Source organism: Pygocentrus nattereri, chromosome 7 (assembly GCF_015220715.1).
Source record: "Pygocentrus nattereri isolate fPygNat1 chromosome 7, fPygNat1.pri, whole genome shotgun sequence".
Classification (NCBI taxonomy): Eukaryota; Metazoa; Chordata; class Actinopteri; order Characiformes; family Serrasalmidae; genus Pygocentrus; species Pygocentrus nattereri.
In genome coordinates, this window is record NC_051217.1 from 10,904,127 (window position 1) to 10,922,704 (window position 18,578).

Sequence of the window (18,578 nt, forward strand, 5' to 3'; positions counted from 1 at the left end):
CTACAACTGTATATACATCTGCTGCTGGGGAAGAGAGTTCTTCTTCAGAATTCTCAATACTGACAGTAGGAGAATTACAGGGCCAATCAGATTTTTACTGGGGCCAGTGCCCTTTCTGGCCCACCCCTGAGAGAAAAGAGTTTAATATTTCACAGTATACAAAGGAAACAAATTCTCATTATGTCACTAATTCTTTGTTCAACACTGAACATCAGGAACACAGTGCAGCAAGTAAAGCAACAGCAGATTGGAGATTCAGCATGGTTGAAAGTGGTGTGACCTCAGTGAGCAGAACATACAGACACACACTCATGACCTCACAGGTATTCTGGTCCTCAATGTAGGTGAAGGTGCTCTTGCTCTCTCTAGTGGTCATTTAGAATACAGTCAAGCATAATGCCACGAATCAAAGCAAACCTGGCACCACCAGGCCTTAGTTGAAAGAAGAGTGCCTTGCAAACACAAAAGGAAGAAACAGACTTCATTAATTCAGATTTTTATTATGAACAGTCATAATATTTTTTTCTTTATATTATAAAATATTGTTGCAGTTAAAGATCTCTAAAAGTAACATGGAACTGTTCTACATCGTAAATGCTGGCTCATATTTGTGCTTAGTTAACTTAACCCAGGCTAAAGCACCATGCATATCATACACATATTGCCACTCAGCAAAGAGCAAGTCTACATTCACACTTTGTGCTCTCTTCTGGAGGAGGAGGCATTGTGTTCCTCTACCTGAACAATTTCATTGTCTGTTCTGAAACAGTTATATAACAGTTCACTTTGTGAAGACAATGACTGCACAGTGTTATTTTTGACATAATGTAGTAATACTCTGTACTAAATGCTCTAAAATATCACTTATTAATGTTGGCTATGGTTTATCACAACATAGCAAAACTTTTTTGTCAACATAAAAATGGTTTTAGGTGCACTTGAAGTTCTGTGGATGTAATTTCTTGCTAGAAATGTGATCATTGTTGATATTGTATATTAAGACTCCCTTTCTTCCTGCTGTTCAGAACAGAATTTTTTACTTTGTTTAGTTAATAGAGATGTACAAATGGAAACCAAGATTGGAATTGGCAGATTTTTGCTTAAAACATGAAATCAGCAATTAGCCAATTTATGGTTTTTATTTTGGCAGATCTGTGTTGCATTTACGTCACATAAATAACATGAGCCAGGTAAGTGCACTCGTGCTGTATCTAAATGAAGATGATACACATATACCAAAATGTTGTAGCATAATTTTGCATTATGCTAAATAGACAGCTGCCTCCTTTATTTGATTCATGTCATTTAAATAGGACATTGATTTAAAATTGAAACATTTTAAGTCCCAGTTTTGCCCATTAAAGAGCAAATAGTGTTGTTTATATTGCAAGTTTGGCTATTACAGTCCTGGAAATGTGCTCCATTTACTCCACACAGTGTAAAACCCGGATTAAAAAATAGGCTCATAAAAATCGGCCGGAACATCGGCCATCAACCAATTTGGCTGTAAAGAATTCAGAATTGTTCATAAAAAATCATTACCAGTATAACCTTTTAATAGTGGCATCTTTCACATTTGTGAAATTTCTTACCACTAGAGAATAATATTGGTTTTATAACAAACTTACAGCCAGTATGTCTTAGTGATAGTGGAGTTGCTGGAGTTGAATCACTGTAAAACCAAACAATAAGACTGCTCAGTTGATTTATGTATTATAAAATGCAATATTTTCTGTCTATGTCTATATCTAAATCTATATATCTATTTCTATTAATCTAAATGTAAATGGAGTCCCAGGATTTCCCTCTATTGAATGCCTCATCTTATCTGTAAGCACTGTCTAAAAATAAAACCCACAAGCTGGGTTCCTTCAAGCTAGTTTAGGCTAACCAACTGCCTTGACTGCAACTTGAAATAATAAGCGCACAAATACACAACGAATTGAAGAAAAGACAATAATTCTCCATTGAAGTTACACTTGACACATTACACATTAAGGACGATTCAGCTGAGCCAAGGCAATTGGTGGCCTTAAAGATTAAAGGTTCAGGAGGCATGTCTCAAGGATAGGAATTTCCTTAGGCATTTTTTCCTAAAAACACTTGTGTTTGATGCTTTTTACAGTTTCACAAAACTTAAATTATTTGAGCAGCTTATTTTCAGGTTTTACAATGTGAATTACATCCCCTATGTACAGGAATTTTTTTTTTTTTTAATGAATAGGTGCCAACACGTATCCCTGGACAAAACCTCTGGATGTTCACCCAGCTGATTATGGCAGCCACTCAGCCCTAGCTCCAAGGGAGTTCTCCTTTTACTCACTTCTTATCCAGCCAGATTCAAAAAAGAATAGAGAGTCTTTGTAAAGTGAATGTAATGTAATTATAGTACTGGAATGTGTCACATTTTCATTAAACTAACTGATTTAGTTCTGGTGAAACACAAAAACCCCTAGAGTGCACCTCTTGGCACACAAGAGTACAGAAGCTGCATCCCAACACAATGTCACAACTTACAGAACAGTGCCCAAAATGACTTGGCAACCAAAAAAAAAAAAATCTGACCATCATCTAACCACAAACATGATGGAATAGACCTCAATATACAGACAAACAGTTACTGATGATCCTGCCCTCAGTGGGCCTTACAATGAGTTGACTGGGTTGCCTGGCACTGAAGAGGTGAATGGTTGAGAGCTGTCGGAGGGATGGAGTAGAACTCTGCTTTGTCCACTTATGCTTACACGGGGGTGTTGCGTGTCAGCTCACTGGGTGAAGGTGGGACCTTCTGGCTGAGATGTGTAAAGCTGGTGGAGTGACTGGCTCTGGGGGTTGAGTTTTCCACAGCATCAGGTCCTCTTTGCCTAGGGGGGAGAGTCTGACAACGGGACTTGGCTCTTGTGCTTGGGTCCTGCAGGGGAAGTCCTTTTGCAATGCTAGCCATCAGCTCAGGCTTGGATGGTGGTCTTGGCAATGCAGTTGACTGACTGCTCGATAATTCTGGTCTAGAGGGAGGTCGTGGCAGTGCTGTTGGTTGGCTGCCTGTAAACTCTGGCTTGGATGGCGAACGAGTCATTGTTGCTTGGCTACTTGTGATTTCCTGTTTAGATGGAGGTTGCGGCAGTGCTGTAGATTGGCTGCTTGTAAACTCTGGCTTGGATGGTGAACGCACCACTGCTGCTTGGCTGTTTGTGATTTCCTGCTTAGATGGAGGGCGGGGCAATGCTCCGGATTGGCTGTTTGAAAGCTCTGTTTTGGATGGGGGGCGTGACAGCACAGATGATTGGCTGCCAGAGAGTTCTGTTTTAGAGTGAGGTCGGGACAATGTAGAGTGCTGGCTGCTGGAAAGATCTTTTTTAGATGGAAGTTGTGATGGTACTTTGGAGGTACTATGTAGGAGCTCACTGGGTGATGGAGGAATCTTCTGGCTGAGTTGTACATAGCTTGCAGAGTGACTGGCTTTGCATGAGCTGTCTCCTGCTTCATTGCCTCTGTGCCTGGGAGGAAGGGTTCGGCAGCGGCTCCTGGGCCTGGAGCTGGGATCTTGAGGTGAAGGCCTATCCAGGTCAAACTCTCGAGAGTGGGCTTCTCTTTTTGCCTGACTTGGATTCAGTGGAGGATCTGATGTGATACAAGGATTGGAAGGTGACTGTGGGCTGCCAATGGTTTCAGTGGGTGAACCAGGTTCAGGCTGACTGTTGGTGGTGACAGGTTCCTCTGCTACCAGTTCGAGCTTAGTCTCTCTGACTGCATTCTGAAGCTCGTTCAGGTCCTCAGCTGATTGGCTCTGAGGCACTGTGATGCACTCTGGCTCTTCTGGGCTCTTAATGGTGATGTTGATGTTGGCAGGGCGCTGGGAGTGCTGACGCTGTTTCTCTGCCTCCTCACTGAGGAGAAGATCCAGCAGCAGGACTTTTTCTCGTTTCACCCGCTCCTTCAGAGAGCGTGGCACATCAGGAATCAACCAAGCCACTAGCATACTGAGGAACATTGCCAGATTCTGAAATACACAATGTAAAATGCTCAAAGACGAAATTATATAAATATGGGATAATTGACAGTTTGATAAAGATCTCCATTAAAATACAAAACAAAATGAAACCATGACTAGAAAATAAAAGTTGTTCCACTGACCTGGAAGAAGATGACAAAGGCCAGTCGGGCAGCTAGCACAGACCAATACTGCTTAGAGAGCTGATATGACTCAGGTGACCAAGGGGGATCTCGATAGTCTTTATACCTGAAAGAGAAAGAGAGAGAGAACACAGGCATAGAGAGACTGTTTATGTTAATACTAGAAGGCCCATATCTTACATTTTTTTGTCTTTCTCTGAGGTACACTTTCCTACATGTATTTATCCCTTAGAATTCACTTTTCTGTTTAGCTGCCATGTTTTTGTGCCTTATTCAACAAGTTCTTACACATGAAACATTCTATAGAACTTCAATATGAATGTGAGAAGCCAAACTCCTGTAGGCTGAATAGATGGATGTAAACAAATTTAAAACGGACTATATAGAATAGAATAGTTTTTAGATGTGGACTGTATGAACTGGGTAGTGAATTGTAGGTTTTAACAATGTTTGCATATAACTCCCTTGTTTAAAAAAATAAAGGCAAATTCATTTTTTTCTGTGATATAAGTTCTTTAGAGTTAGGCACACTTAGTAATGTAGATAAGGGTCTGTGGGTGTGTGTGTGCACATGTGGCCATGTGTGTATATTTGGGTCCTCGTGCACACCTGCAGATACGGAGCTCCCTGTCGAAGCGTGTGCTGTTGGGTGCGGTTCCAGGTTTAAAGTTGCTGGTGTTGAAGTAAGCCAGTGTGTGGTCTGTAAAGCCATGCATTGTCCCTGTGTCACTATACAGATACTGATATACCATCCGAGGAATAAACTCTGATGTGAAGGAAATAACAAATGCCTGAGAGAGAGAGAGAGAGAGAGGGAGAGGCAAAGAAAGAAAGAAAGAAAGAAAGAAAGAAAGAAAGAAAGAAAGAAAGAAAGAAAAAGGAAATAAAGAAAAAGGAAAGAAGGAGAGAGTTGTTGTTTCAGAGTCCTTGTGTTTAAACTTTGGCGTAAACCTGCCATAATACAGATATCATTTACTGCTTTAAATCTCTATGGTGCTAAAAGTCTTTATACAGTTTATGTCTGTATTTTATACAGTATATGGCTAGCACTGACTAACACTGGATTAAAAAAAAAAATGTAAATCATTAATCAGTGTCTCAATTCGACATGCACATAACGTAGCATAAACAAAAAAATTTGTTTGTTACATACATTGGTGATAACAGCGAACTTGCTTATCCCACTCAGGATGTTGTACCATATGCCTAAGGAAAAAACAAAGAGAATCTAAGTACACTGAGCAGAAAATACACAAAACAAATTGAAAAGCCAAACTGACTTTGTATGTGTAATTTCCAGTGAAAATGGTAATTAATAATTCCAAGTTTTGTTTTTTTGGGGGGAGATATGTCTAAATATATATAAGAACATTAAACAAAAAATCTAACTGAGAAGCCGCTGGTATTTTCAGAACACTGGACTACCTGCCCCAGTCCAGACCTCAATATTATTGAATATATTTGGTGTTATTTGTCTCATGAGAAGCAGAAAATGGAACCAATGTCTAAGACTGAACTTCAGAGGTGTGGAAAATATCCATGCAGATTTCTCTGAAACACTGAAAGCAAGTCTCCTGAAAAAATGGAAACTGTAATAAGGGCAAAGGGCGTACACACCAAATGCTGAATGGATATATTATTTAGTATTTAAACCCTCTGTCTCATTTTTAATTATTTTTACTTATTATTTTTATTTAAAGGCCATTTTGACTGGAAATTAAATAAATGAATGGTTGTCTCTGACTTTTGCATAGAAGTGTATGTAATTAGATTCATACCGATCTCCTTTGCTCTGACAGCATCAGGCCGCCGTATTTCAGTGACAAATTTTGCAGCATCGAGGCGAATCTCAATGACATTATTGAGTAAAGCAAAGACAGGAGCCAACGGGAAAGATGCCACAAAGAGTGTAACAAATCCATATTGAATAACTGTGGAAAACAAATGTAAATGATTAATTGCACCAGTACCATAGGTTGTGATTTTTCTTACAGTTTTGGTTCTTGAACAACAGGCTCTCTACCTTCTTAAACACTAGGAATTTATTATTTTACCTTGCAATCTGGCATGTTTCCAGACCCTTGCACACTACAGCCAGTAAGGATTAAAATGTTTCACAAATTGTCAACAATCTAAATCCCATGACCGTTGTTCCCTGGCTGGAAATAACAGTATTTAATTTAATCATACCAACTGCTGCTGTAGCAGTAAATTTTAGCGACATAAATTACACTTTGTGTGAGACTCAAAACTCCAATTACTGCACTAAGAATAAGGGTGAGATGGCAACTTAACTGAGGTTCATTTAGAAATGGTAACACTGCAACTGAAGGGCCCTAAATCTCATATGAATATGCTCACAGTTTGATGCAATGCACTATGCGAATTCACCTGCAGTGCACAAGAACAGATCTACACAGCTTCTTCACTCACAGTCAAGATCAATTACCACTACACCATCAATGTTCTGTCAATTTACTATTATTTATGTAATGTTACTATGCTTGTCTCTATCTGTGAGAGCTACTGCCATGACAAATACCTTAAGTACTTCGAATTGATTGTTTACTTGTCCAAAAAACAGAACATTTCTGATTCTGATGTACCATCAAATTTAAAGTCACCATAAAATACAAACAAAATAAACCATTTTCCTTTGCTAGTTCATGTTCCTGCTCTTATTAAGCATAAATCATCTCCAAAATGGTAACTTTCCAGGCAAGCAGGGAAAACATTTTTAAATTAAATGCAAGTAAAAGCTACTCCATTCTAGATTTTGGGATTTGCAGACTTCTGTACTGGTACCTGTTAATTACATGCAACATGGGGAAAAACATTTTGTAATATTTTGTAATATAAATTGTGCTTCAGACCCCCATGAGTGGATGAATTGTATGATTGTGAGTACATTGAAAAAGTAGTCAAAGAGAACTCAGTCAAAACTGTAAGTTATATATATATCATATTGTCATATTGCCGATTTTGCATTTGAGACCTAAACATTGAGCTGGATCTTCTTTAGAGCCTGTGTACATAACATTAAAATCTAACAACATATGATGTCCAAAAAAACTACTTTGAATACTACTTGTTTAAATTTTAACAAGAAATCTTCTTACATAATGCAGCTTGAATGTAAAGAGATTCCATTTCTGAAAACATTGTAAGGGCCGATGTGTGCGTAAATGATGCACAAACATGGAGATGCATGGATTTGCTATTATAGTAACAATATCATATCATTTAAAGTCAAAGGTTTTGTTTTCCCATTATATTCTATCAGAATAAATGACTTTTGGCTGCCTTTAAAACATCAGATTTTTGTTTACTGTGACTTCTCTGCAATATGTTTCACTCAAAATTATGTCATGGTGCAGGAGAAAAATGCATTGATTTCAATCTCAATGAATCTCACCAAACAAACTTACAAACTTGGGATTCAAAATGATACTCACTCATTTCCATGTACTCAGGACTCAAGCCCTCATATGGCTCCAGCTCATAATCTAAATCCCACCGGTGTCGTGGGCGATTTGGATCCTTGCTTTTCTTCTTCTCCCCTCCTTCCTTCTCCTCCTTATATGTACGATACATCTTCTTTAGCTTTCTAGAGAAGGAGAGAGAAGGGTTGGCTGAGCACTGAAGTTCTTCTAGAGCTCATATTGTCAAAGAATTTATGGAACATATATGAAAGTCCTCAGGGTGTATAGAAAAATTGGTTAAATAAGAAAACATGGCAGCATTTGTGTGCATAAAACTCACGGAATAGCAATCTCAAACACATTATTTTGGATAAGCTGCTTCCCCAGCATGATCATTCCAAGCTGTATGCAGACTTCAATAAGACAGCCTGCTGGAGCACACTATAACACACAAGTAATTGACCATTATACAAGTGGAAAACTGCACAAACGCAATCATAGTTAACAGTTTGAGTTCATACCTCCTCCATGCGGAAGTCTTTAAAGACGTACACATAGTCACCTGGACGACCTGCAAACCTTAATGACCCGACAGGGTTTAGAGTTAGATAAATGCAGTGCTTCATACTGCCTGCAACACTACACATTACACAACATATTGTACTTCCACCATCCACGCTGCTCAAGAGCACTGCCTATCAATCCATGTACACATATCATGTTCCAAATCTGTGTGCATATGAATATCTATGGCACTCTGTGCATGTGTGGTCATGACTAACCTGCCCTTGAAGAAGGCCACATAGAAGACAGGTGCAAAAGCATTCATACTCTTGAGCAGAAAAGCCTTCAGGATCAGGTGTTCCTCAAATGCTGCCTCAGTCCTTGGGATCTCTGAAAACATTATCATTGACTATTTAGCAACATTAGGGTCATGGCATCTCTGTCATAAAATTATGGAATAATTACATCTCTGTGCTGAAATGCCATTCATCATTAATCAGCAATAAGCAATAAACTCTCTCTCTCTCTCTCTCTCTCTCTCTCTCCCTCTTGCTCTCCCACACACATACACAAGCACACTGACTGACCCAGTTCTGTGATCCAGACTGCCACAGCCCCGTAGATCTCATCCAGCACCAATACCACCAGAAGGTTGATGATGACAGCAGTGGTTGTCACAGTAACACGCACATTGGCTTTGGCCTCATGGTCAGGGTTCATTGACATCACTGCGAAAACAATGATCCGGTACAGAATGACACCGAAGACTGCAGAGAACGTCACCCCCACCTGAAACAAAGGCAGAAAGGAGGGAAGAAAGATAGTAAAGGGATGCCAATTATGCATATGTGAATAAATTAGCGTTAACATATAGAGACACAAATACTAACCATAAGAAGTATAGAGGATACATTGACACAATATCCTGGCAACCGGTCCTTCCATGTAAGAGATTCTGAAGCAATCTACAAAACAATTATATATTACTCAATATATGCATCATCTCTCACATATTTAAAAGATTACCACAACAAACCTTGACGTTACTGACATATTAATTCAAAAGAATATTTTTACCTTTTTTTAAAGTGCATTTTAATAATACAATTTAGTATAAACACTATATATTATTTATACAGTACTGAAAAAAAGGCAACCCGATTTTTTTTCAATTTCTTCTAAATATAATAACAGCAGTGTTTAGTGTGTTCACCCTTTTCCATGCCTGACACTTGCTTTCAGTTTTTTAAAGAAATGTGCAAGGATCATTTTTACACCACCACTAAGTTCTTAGAAATTGGCTGCTTATTTTTTGTGCTTCTCATGATCCAAGTAATCCTAAACACATTAAATAATGGACACTGGGGCGGTCAGTCTTTTTTATCTGAGAACACCAGCAGCATCTTTGAGTTGCAAATGTTCTTCATTGTGTATTTCTTTGTCTCAGTCAGGGCTTCTTGACAGCTACACATCCTTTCAGACATATAGTGTTGAGTTAGAAGGATGTGTTGAGTTAGAAGGATGGAGTTGGAAGCACAGTGGAAAGATGGACAGAAACACTCGTGGAGTTTGATGTTTTCCTCTCTCTCAAAGGTGAATACTGTTTGTCTAATGGTATCTGTTTTGGTGGAGGTGTTCCATTTTTTCTATATATTTGAATAATTTTCCAGTTCTGGAAACTCCTGATTTTTACTTATTCACTTATTCTCATTTGACTCTCCTCTTTCTTATGCAAGTGGATTATTTTATTTGTAATCTCCTCAGAAATATCATTTGAAAAATAAATAACTAGTAATTTTGACTAATAACTGAAGAAATGAAGGGTGGTCTTTGACTTTGGCAAAGTACTATACATTCTACACAAAAAAGTATAGAATGTGTAAAAATGTACTAATACTTTATACCAAAGGAGTAGATGGAATAGGTAATGTGGATCAGTAAGAGGAAGCAGTCTGAACCATTTGATGACTTTAATGAAAGAAAGTTCTGGTGTAGAAACACTCAAAACAGACACATTCCCAGATTCTCACTCACCACACACTCAGACACCCCCCTCCACACACATATACCAAGCATGTGTCTTTGATTAGAGGAAGGGCACCACTTTAACTTGTGTGTTTTAATCCAGCTCTGACTCTAATCCCACATAATCTACTGTGTGGAATACCCAGGAGGGGTAATCTGCTTTCAGCACTTTCAGTGTGTATGCGTGCAATGTGTGTCTGTGTGGAGGCGGGCCTTTGTATGTGTGTGCATGCGTGTGTGTTGACACCAGATAGACTTAGAAGGGCACAAAAGCAGTAATAAAAATCCGTAAAATCTCATAAGCAGAAATTGCTACCATCTCTAATGTCTCATTTAGTTTGTATAATCATGTATGGCATGCATAAAAACAGCACTCAAATACATACACATAGCCTCACCCACTCATTATCTAATTAGACAGGAAGTTAGAGAGGCGCGAGAGGAAAAGCAGGTGGGACCTGTCTACGAGGTCAGTACAGAGTGCACTGACCACTCCACATCTGACTGACAGCTGACTGACATCTAATAACATTATCCCCAAAGCACCACCTCTCTCTCTCTCTGATAAGTTGATTAGCTCTCTCTCTCTCTCTCTCTCTCTCTCCCCCCCACCCCTCTCGCTTTCTCTCATTCCACTACTCTCTCTCTCACTCTCTCTCTCTTTCAATCCGTTCCTTCTCAGTGAGTCACATACAAACACAAACTGTTTCTGATTCTCTCCACCCCCCAACCCTGAGCGCTCTCACCGGTGGTTGTCCTCCTTTAGCAGACAGCAGCTTCTCTCTACCTATGTCATCTGTTCTCCCATCCGGCTGCAAAACAGTGGAGATTAATCATGAATGTCCACACGCACACACACACACACACACACACACACACACACACACACACACACACACACACACACACACACACACACACATACACACACACACACAAATACATTCCTTCTTAACTTTTCTGGTCCACAAACACACAAATAGTAAAGCAAATAGTAAACAAACACAAACAAAAACTCACATATCTCAATCCTCTATGTTTACACCAATATCAGCTATACACAATTTTCCCCTTTCTCCTAACTGCTTCTTATTAGCAATGTACGAAATGGTCAACAAGACAAAGGAACAGACAAAATTCAGGCTTCAAGCCGCTACTTCTATATTTTATGTACTTTGGTCCATTTTTCCAGTGGAAAAAACGTATTTAAAATGCACAACCGGATCTTAAAATCACTGTTGTACCTTTGTAGGTACATTTACGTTGTTTGTACTTTGATGAATAAATCATGTACCTTCACAGAAGGTATATTTATATCTTTATTTCTTACAGTGTAGCTTTGCAAACTGTTTTTTGGAAAGACAGAATGTAGTATGCATATGTAATATGCATGGGGTCCTGAGAACATAGGATCTTAAGAACATAGGTCCCTGGGAACACAGGACTCTGGGAGCAACTTTTGACATCAAACATATCTTGGCTAACTGAATACATTTGAAGCAAGAGGATTTTTTTTTCAAATATAAAAGGAATGTATTAATGTAAAGATAAATAATCATTGCTCATACCTCTTCTTTCTTTTTGTTCTTGCCTTTCTTCTGTCGCTTCTGAAGGAGAAAATCTTCATATGCTGGACGAAGCTCATCCTGTGAAACATGACAAGAAAAACAGAACACAGTTTTGTTACTCCAGGACAAAAGAAAATTACAGCAAGAGCAGAAATTCAGTCTATTCAAATCTACAAAATGCTACAAAAAATGTTTGGCATAACACATAAAATGCATAACGATGCATTTTTAAATTTAGTTTATCATGAAATATTTCTTTAATTAATTAAGTTTTGCTAAGCAGGGAATATCCAGCTTCACCTTAAAGATACTTAAGGCAAAGCCTGTGTGTCATTATTGCCAAGCTTTTAGAATGACCCTAGACAAAACACAGTCATTTTAAAGATGTGGTTAAAAAGTTATAGTTGAGGCATTGATTTCAGATGTAAACTCAAGCTTTATTTATCCACCTTTGGAATACATGTGCATAAACTAACAAAGATTTTAGAGTCTATGAAACAAAAGCAACAAAAGATATTGACTACTCAACAAAAGTAGTTTAAACAGTGCACATCAGAATTTGGGACACACTGACAAAAGGAAAAAGAGACTTTAATGCATAGTACTTGCCAACAGCCGCACTTACAAGAAAACCAATTCAGATAGAAGATAAAAGATTAAAAATAACAAAAGATGTGAAAAAAATACTGTTTAAACTGCCTGTGTTATTCTTTGGTTATAGGGGTTTGGAATGGAATCCAAGACCCACCAGCAGGTCTTGGGCCTCTAAAGATTTAAAGTGTGAAGAAACTAGAACATCCAAAAAGAATGCTACATCATCTATGAAACATGTTTGTCTCACAGTTTAAGTATATGAAGCAGCTATAACCCATCTTAGTTACTTTCTTTGTGATATAACTAGACTGACATTGTCAGATACCTTCAGAAATTTATAAGCAACTATTTACAACAAATATAATAGAAAAGTTCTGTTTACTTAACAAAAACAATGACAGAAAATGCAATTCCAATAAAACTTCAACAAATGACAAAAGGAATGCCTTATGTTAATATGACACGCAAGTCTTATGCAATGAGAGCATGATATCAGTGTCTGATTTAGGGGTCGGGATTAACACACGAGTCAGCGTTCAGTGAATAGTTTACGTTAAAGCAAAAAGGCTAATGACACTTATTGCAAAGCACACTATCATGGATAAGATCAGTGTTAGTGGTCTGACCTTAGGGTTAAGGATACAGCAGCCATTGATACAAAGGCTTCTTCAAAGTTAATCCCCAGTGAGCTTGTCTAACCCACCTCAGAGTGGAATCATACATCTAACACTGAGCACATTCACTGCCGGGACCAGAAAGCAAAAAAAAACCATAAATAAACCATGAAAGAGAAAATAAACTCACCTCAGCTCCATCCTATAATTATCAGCATTCAGAGAAGGAACATCCAAGAAAACAAAAACAAAATTAATCCAGTGCATCAATAATTAACTGCATTCTGATTGCAAGCTGGAAATAGAATGTAATTGCAAGAAAATAGGAGACAGGAGAAGGGAAAGGAGGAGAGGTAGGTTCAAAAGTACTACCTCACATCTGGGAGTTTGTATTGATATCTCAGTGGGTTATCCACTCAGAGGACATTTCCAGCAAAACATTAATGTTTACTGTGTTCTATATGTTCAATATGTGTATGTGTTCATGAATATAAATAAAGTCATTGTTGAAAGCTGATATACAAAAATTCCAAAACGTTCAGTATGTGAAATGCAAAAATAAGCAGTGATTTGTACATCTGATTTGACCTATATTTAGACAAAAAGATTAAAAGACAAGATATTAAATGGTTTGCCATTTAAGTTCATTCTGAAATTAATGCATGCAACGGCTTCCAGAAAGGCTGGGAGAGGAGCAATGTTATATTAGGAATGTTGTGAAATGTTCAAAAAACATTTTAATGAAGTGACACAATCATGCTTGGGTATAAAAGAAGCATGCAGAAAAGACCTAGTCCTTCACGAGCAAGGATGAGCCAGGGCTCTCCACCTGAATACATAAATTAATTATTCTATAGTTTAAGAACAACATTCCTAAATCACCCATTGCAAAGATTTTAGGCATTTCACCCTCTACAGTGCATAATACCATCAAAAGATTCAGGGAATCCAAAGAAATGTCTGTGCACAAAGGGCAAGGCTGAAAACCACAACTAAATGGCTATAACATCTGATCCCTCAGATGGCACTACATTAAAAACCGACATGCTTCTGTGATGGATATCACTGCATGGGCACGGGAACTCTTTGACAAATCATTGTCAATAAACACTGTTTGTCACTACATCCACAAATGCAATACTATACACAGTGGAAGACATGTCAACATCCAAAAACAATGCCAACTCCTTTGGACTGAACCTCATCTAAAATGGAATGATGCGCACCTGAAACGTGTGCTGTGGTTTGATGGGTCAATCTTTCAGAATTTCAGAATTGTTTATGGAAATAATGGATATTACGTTCTCAAGGCCAAAGAGGAAAAGGACTTTACTGTTACCAGTGTAAAGTTTAAATGTCTTAAAAAGTTTTGCTGTGGTATTGGGATGTATAAGTGCCCCTTGCATGGAAAACTTGGCACCATTAATGCTGAAAGGTATATACATATTTTGGAGAAACATATGTTACTTTCCAGAATATCGTTTTTTCCCGCTTTGGTGTGGAACTCAGCTCCTGGGTATTTAGCTTATAAGAACACTAAGGTTAAAGCAGCAATATTTCATCTGTTAGGCTATCTACTGGAGATCCCCAGATACCATCAGTGGATCACCACTATAAAGAATGATGCCAGCAATGCAAATGGGTAAATTCAAAGATGCCTTTGTTTCACAAAGCCCACTTATGTGCATAATATAGCTGGGACCACTTTGTGTTTACACTGATATTCGAGCAAGTAAACAGCTTAACTGATGAAAAAAAAGGTGAACACAACAACCAAGCCATGCTTTCACTGAATGTAGAGTGGCCACATAAGGTATTTAGACATTTGTGCCTTACAAAAAAGTTCAATGTTTTAGGAAACAAAATGTTAAACTAAAAGTGATTTATATTAAACATCCCTAGATCTTTCAGAATGCAGCTTGTGTGTTTTTTATCCACTTGAAGGGCTTTCTCCAAAGAAAGAGTCTACCATCAGTTTAATGTTTAATTTCACTAAAAATGCTTCTCTAAAATAAATATGTTTTTGTTGATTCTATTAAGTAAACTAAAGAACCTGACAAAAGTTCACCTATGGTTAAAGTGTCCAAATACTTTCTGGGGCCACTGTAATGGGACTGAGGTATACAAACACTAGGTGTGGTTTCAGTATGTATGACAGAATGTATTTAAGCACTTTTTAAAAGCCCTTTAGGCAGAACACAAACCTTTTTGCCACGCATGAAACACATCTATAAAAACAGACACACACACATGTTTTGGGCTGGAGTCAAACTGGTGTTTGGGCTTCAGACTGGGAGATTGTGGGTTGTGGTAAATAGGGTCCCTACCTCCTCCTCTTCCATGTCTGTCAGATCCCACCTGTGCTGCAGACACCTCTGTCTCCTCTTCCAGTGCTCCAGAAAGACAGCAGCTGTGCACATATGGACAACAAACACATAACACATACGTTTACATATGTAACTGTAACTGTCTGCAATACTGACCAATCCTAAAAATAGATATACACTCAGTGCAGTGAGAACCACCAATTAAACTAATTTCACCCCAACCATCTGTCTGCTTTAAATGTCTGTGTACTGGCACTGCTCTGGTAAACATGCACTGTCCATTAGAGATGCTCCACAATGAGAACTGTGGGCTGATGCTGATATCTGATATTTTTAATGTACCTATCTGCTGATATTGATAAAGATTTATAAAATGTAGAATTAAAATAGCATCTGTCTAGATTAGCATTACGGAAAAATATAACAGTTATTCATAAAGGATTACAACTGCAGTAACCGATAAAATGCAGCTTTTCTGGAGTACAACACTTAGGTTGAAATGATGCTGGGTGTTACAAAATAAACTCAAAGTATTAGTGAAAAGCTGCTTTAAGTCAAAGAACCTATGCAGGTATTTTTTCTTACTTAATTGAAAAGTAACTGTAAAACTCCAACTCAAACTCCAACTTTCAACAGAAAGAAACTCTTGATAGGCTGTGCATGCACAGCACTTCTCGTTCACACAGTACATACAGCACATATATGCATATCAATCAGACATTTGCACAGAGAAACACTTGCATGTTGTTAAATGCTGCACTGTTGCACACACACATACAGTGAGACTCTATCCACCCAGCTCTCAACAGAATGTTTACAAACAGATTTCTGCCAGTACCCACTCACACTGAGTGTACTTACCCCACAGAGACATAAAGATGGCAAAGGCTACAGTGGCATGGTTGTCAAACAGATAGCTGGCACGCGCTGTGCTGCACATACTGCTCAGCTGCCAGTAATCACACACTCGATCGCACAGGGGACACATGGTGAAATTCAGGCGCTCATCACACATCTCCTGACTGAGAGACATAGGAATAGATAGATAGATAGATAGATAGATAGATAGATAGATAGATAGATAGATAGATAGATAGATAGATAGATAGATAGATAGATAGATAGATAGATAGATAGATAGATAGATATTTAGGTAGATAATAGGTACTAGAGAAAGATAAATTATTCATTTACAAACAGTACTGTGGAAAAGACAGAGACCACCCCTAATTTATTTAATTTCCAATCAAAATGGGCATTATACACCAGACATTTCAGAAGAGATCAAATATAAGATAATGTTTATTGTGCTTGTATAAGATTGAGGAAAGTCAAAGGAAAAGATTGTTTCCCAATCTTTTCAAAATATTAAAAATACAGAGAAAATGGGACTTATAACCACCTTGCAGGATCTAGTAGACTACCAAAACTGTCACAGCTGTCACTGTCATCCAACAGTAGTTAAAGCTTTCCTCTTTGAGAGAGAGGAGAAAATCAAGCTCCACTCTTGCTTTAGATCCTAAAATAATTCATAGATGTTTCAGTCCATCCCTTCAAAATGAAAAAACAACTCAATGCTCTGAGTCTGAAAGGATGTGTATCTGTCAAGAAGCCCTTACTGAGAAAAGGAAACAGACAAAAAATGAAGAAAACCTAAAAACCTAAAATGAAGAAATCTAAAGTCCAGACTTTGATATTATTGAATGTGTTTTTGTAACATTGCAACCAACTTCTAAGACTGATCTTTGGGGGTGTAGAAAAATATCGATACGAGTTTTACTACCCAAATGCAACGCATTAAGACACATACAGCAACAACAACAGCTACAACAAACACCCTTCTTCTGCCGGGAGCGTGACAACCACCTGTCACACCCCCTAAAGCCCCCCGTGGCAGCAAAGCCCATGGCAGATACCACAATATCTTTGTGTAATATGTATTATGTAATATTTAGATATTTAATTTTTTGAATCTTCTGTGTAATTTTATGTTAAATAAAAAGTGTTTTCTGCTTTGTTCTGACACTGAAAAAGAAGGATGGTCTCTGAATTTCGCAGAGTACTGCATAATTTTATAACATGTTTTTCACAGTGTGTACCTGGGCACATTGGTATCTACAGTCAGCCATCCATAGAGGAATACTACAATGCCCATTGCAGAGGCTGGAATTAACAGCTGTGTATACACTCCCAACCAGGCAAAATACAGACCGATCTTCTCTCCAAAGTACTTCCTATAGAGCAGAAGACAACCAGCCATTCAGAAAACAAACACACACACACACCTTAAAAAATATATACTGACCATTCTCCTAGTATTGTCTCCACGTATTGTAATGTATTTAGGGCACTTTTTAAGTCCATGGTGGTACCTGATAAGGTCAGCTGGTTGATATTTGAAGAAAACTCCATAGTTGGCCCATTCTTCATGTAACATCTGAGGGATATATAAAATGTGCTTCTTAACCCCTTAAACTCCCAGACAGTGATCTGTTGGTCCACAGTTCAGTTCCTCATTCATAACTACATAACTTACATGTGAGCTTCATAGTAGTTATTATGCTTGCAGTTAAAGGGGTTAACAAATACTCAGGTAATAATGTCACCATTGCCTAATATCAGTTATAGAAACATGCACTCAATTGCAAACAGACACAATTACATATCCACACACTTCTAATGACACTAAGCAGCTTATTGTAGCTTTATCAATCGAGTAATTGATAGCTTATCAAGCTTATCTTAAACTCCATCATGTGACATCTGTTCTACCATAGAAGACTGAAGAGCTTACCTGTCTGTCATTGCGATGCTCTTTATCATCTGAGCTAGTAAAGTCCCCCTGAACCAATGAGAACAGACACATTTACATTCTACACTGTACACACGTACATCCTTAACTGTACCCGTTACCCACACAATACAGAATAGAGACTTCTGTTCATCTCTATGATCTGTCCATCTCTATGGTCTTATGTGACAGTGGCCTGTTCTGGACATGCCCAAAGATAACTGCTATATTTTTTATAAGTCAGAAACGTGTTTACATGCTCTCTTAAAAAAGGTGGTTCTCTGAGGGTTCTTTAGTGAAGAAAATGGTTCTAAATAGAACCATGAACACTCAAAGAACCTTTGGCATGATTAAATGATAATAATATTATAACAATAGAAGAACCCATTTTTGGTGCAAAAAAAGGGTCTATAAAGTACTATATACAACACATTTTCCATCAATTTAAAGAACACGATGCGAAGAACCCTTTAATCATGTAAAGAGTCCTTTGAGTGTTCATGGTTGTATATAGAGCCATTTTCTTTACTTGAAGAACCACAGAGTGTGGGAAAAAGCCGTTTGAAAATCCCAAAGATTTACATTACTGCAAAAGCTTC

At 38.0% G+C, this 18,578-nt stretch overlaps 1 protein-coding gene across 2 annotated transcripts in view; it reads right to left on the reverse strand.

Annotated features, from left to right (window-relative positions):
• Positions 1–488: 488 nt before the first annotated feature.
• LOC108439094 (anoctamin-1) overlaps positions 489–18,578 on the reverse strand; it is a 30,538-nt gene continuing 12,448 nt past the window's right edge. The window contains exons 9-28 of one of the 2 annotated variants that reach the window (XM_017717333.2): positions 17,983–18,030; positions 17,561–17,625; positions 17,288–17,422; positions 16,050–16,210; positions 15,189–15,271; positions 15,066–15,089; positions 13,052–13,063; positions 11,654–11,731; positions 10,832–10,897; positions 8,951–9,025; positions 8,648–8,849; positions 8,339–8,450; positions 8,078–8,135; positions 7,897–7,997; positions 7,590–7,741; positions 5,913–6,065; positions 5,288–5,340; positions 4,744–4,925; positions 4,135–4,240; positions 489–4,000 (exon numbers count right to left, since the gene is read on the reverse strand). In XM_017717333.2, the coding sequence (XP_017572822.1) occupies positions 2,741–4,000; positions 4,135–4,240; positions 4,744–4,925; positions 5,288–5,340; positions 5,913–6,065; positions 7,590–7,741; positions 7,897–7,997; positions 8,078–8,135; positions 8,339–8,450; positions 8,648–8,849; positions 8,951–9,025; positions 10,832–10,897; positions 11,654–11,731; positions 13,052–13,063; positions 15,066–15,089; positions 15,189–15,271; positions 16,050–16,210; positions 17,288–17,422; positions 17,561–17,625; positions 17,983–18,030 (3,126 nt within the window). In that variant the 3' untranslated portion in view covers positions 489–2,740. The remainder of the gene's footprint in view (positions 4,001–4,134; positions 4,241–4,743; positions 4,926–5,287; positions 5,341–5,912; positions 6,066–7,589; positions 7,742–7,896; positions 7,998–8,077; positions 8,136–8,338; positions 8,451–8,647; positions 8,850–8,950; positions 9,026–10,831; positions 10,898–11,653; positions 11,732–13,051; positions 13,064–15,065; positions 15,090–15,188; positions 15,272–16,049; positions 16,211–17,287; positions 17,423–17,560; positions 17,626–17,982; positions 18,031–18,578) is intronic. The other variant, XM_017717418.2, reaches the window with a different exon arrangement.